The 2,500-nt window shown below is 50.5% G+C and overlaps 1 protein-coding gene across 1 annotated transcript in view; it reads right to left on the minus strand.

The window, feature by feature from the left end:
* The window catches only part of LOC115365040 (mucin-2-like), a 17,386-nt gene that overhangs the window by 10,861 nt on the left and 4,025 nt on the right, over nt 1-2,500 (minus strand). The window contains exons 2-4 of the mRNA XM_030059752.1: nt 1,549-1,807; nt 341-486; nt 1-167 (exon numbers count right to left, since the gene is read on the minus strand). The exon at nt 1-167 is cut by the window's left edge and continues 69 nt beyond it. Of these exons, the coding sequence (XP_029915612.1) occupies nt 1-167; nt 341-486; nt 1,549-1,807 (572 nt within the window). The remainder of the gene's footprint in view (nt 168-340; nt 487-1,548; nt 1,808-2,500) is intronic.

Below are 2,500 nucleotides of genomic sequence, written 5' to 3' on the forward strand. Positions count from 1 at the left end.
CCGCCCAGCGCCGGGCGCAGCAGGCGCAGACGGAGGTTGGTGAAAGAGAAGAACTCTCTCAGTCCCTTCATGCTCTCCATCCTGGTGTACAGGGCGTCCATGTTGATCAGCTTCGGCCCAGCAAACACCCCGAAGCGAGCACGCACCTCGAACGCCACGCTCTTCTCCTCCTGTTGGTCAAACACACTGTCACCCACCGGAGCTTACGTCACGTCTTGATCAGAGACAGCCCAGCCGGCTGTGGACGGTCTGACACCTGCTGAACCTGGTTACAATCTAAAATCATTTGTTTGCACATGCTGGCGTCTGTTGTCCCCAGAGAGGCGGCAGGAGCACCCACCTTGGCTCCGACCCAGCGGGAGTACTGCTCGGTGCAGATGACCCGGGTCAGGTTGCTGGGCGCCAGGTCTCGCACCCGTTTGGCTGGCATGCCGAACGTCTCCATGCAGTCGTCAGCGTAGTACTGGTAGGGCTGCCATGTCACACCTGAAAAATCAGCAGTTCAGTCTGAGTTATCAGCTTTACCACAGGTTTAAAGTGCTTGGATGGCATGGTGCTGTGTTAGGGAGCACTGTGTTACTGCTGCTGTGTAAGACCTCGGTCCATAAGAGAAAAAAGAGAACATTCAGGGCTCTAGCCCCGAATGTTTAGGCCCTTGTTGAATCATTCAGGTTGCCAACCTGCTGGCGGGCCATCAGAGTTAAGATTTTGTCTTTCAGAGGCTGTAGTGGCCTCAGTATTTAACATTAAAAACCACATGACCTAAGGGATCCACTGGTATGTTATGCTTGGTTATGTCATGTCAATAAATTTAGGCTAAACTTTGACCAGGGTAAACTGGACTGCTGGCTATTCACAAAGGGGTCCCTTGACCTCTGACCTCCAGCTGTGTGAATGAAAATGGGTTCTCTCCCCTTTGCAGACACGCCCACCTTCTGCTAATCCCATGCAGTTTGGGCCCCAAAGCCTGCAGTCCACATGTGTTCTTGTGGCCTGTTGTAAAATGGTGTGTGTGTGCAGACTGGGGCCTAAACAGTCTTGGAGCTGCATCAGTTGCTTTGACTGGAAAGCTGAGACTCTTGTGGATTCAATGAGCCACATTTGATTCCTGTGTGATGATGTTGGCCCCCATAGCAGCCATTTCACTGCAGCCAGAGACTTTTGTCCAACTGGACGTCGCTGGAGAAAATGACCTCTAGTGACCTCTAGGAGAATCACAGCCTCAGCAAACTTTACAGCCAAAAATAAAATAAATAAAAAACAAACTTCTCAAAGTTTGTTTGGAGAAAAGTGTTTCCTGACTCCAGATCAGTCTCTGAGGAGCAGAACTTTATTAAAGCCAGTCAGGTGCACACAGGGAGGGTTTACATCGTTCCTGGCAGGATGTTAGCACAGCTAGGCTAACAACAGGCTAGCTGTTAGCGTGTTAACAACAGGCTAGCTGTTAGCATGCTAACACCTGCTGCTGAGGTGAGGTAAACACAGCTGTCCTCCAGCCACAGCACAGGCTCACTTCCTGACTTTAGCAGGTCTCAGGTTCAAACAGACCTTTGTCCAGGGATTTCTCCAGGACCATGGTGGTTGGCCGGCCGTACTCAAAGGTCACAATGATGTCATCAACCAGCTCCAGACTCTTGTTCCATGACAGCGTGATGTTAGCCAATAGCGGCTCAGGATACCGAGACCACGTGACCGTCTGCCAATAAGTGATGAGCCCGCCCCTCTCCCTGTCTCCCATTAGCTGGGGGGGGTGAGACAGGTCCGGGCTGGACGCATCACACTCATCACTGCAGAGATACGGGTTCTCCTGGAGAGAAAGACAGGTGGGTGGACAGGTGGTGAGACAGGTGGACAGCGGGCCTGGAACAATGAATAATTTATTTTGGGAGAATTTATTATACACATGAGCCAGTTTGAACTGAATTCAACTGAAGATGCACAACTGAGATCCTGCAGGTGTTGAGTTCAGGTAACCTGCAGGTGTTTACTTCAGGTAACCTGCAGGTGTTTACTTCAGGTAACCTGCAGGTGTTTAGTTCAGGTAACCTGCAGGTGTTTACTTCAGGTAACCTGCAGGTGTTTACTTCAGGTAACCTGCAGGTGTTGAGTTCAGGTAACCTGCAGGTGTTTACTTCAGGTGACGTGCATGTGTTGAGTTCAGGTAACCTGCAGGTGTTGAGTTCAGGTAACCTGCAGGTGTTGAGTTGCGGTGCAGGTTGCCTCTCCCAGGGTATTTTAAGTTACTTCAGTAAGAACTGATGTGAGTCTGTAGCCAACAGACAGAGAACGAGTTGAAATCTGAAGCAGGAGCACGAGGCGAGGTGTGTGTGTGTGTGTGTGTGTGTGTGTGTATGTGTATGTATGTCAGTGGGACACACACACACACACACACAGTGATGAGTGTGTGTGAGGGATTAACATTCAGAACACTAATCTGCTGTCTGGTGACACACCTCCACTCAGTGTGTGTGTGTGTGTGTGTGTGTGTGTGTGTGTGTGT

The sequence above is a fragment of the Myripristis murdjan genome, chromosome 9 (genome assembly GCF_902150065.1).
Source record: "Myripristis murdjan chromosome 9, fMyrMur1.1, whole genome shotgun sequence".
Classification (NCBI taxonomy): domain Eukaryota; kingdom Metazoa; phylum Chordata; class Actinopteri; order Holocentriformes; family Holocentridae; genus Myripristis; species Myripristis murdjan.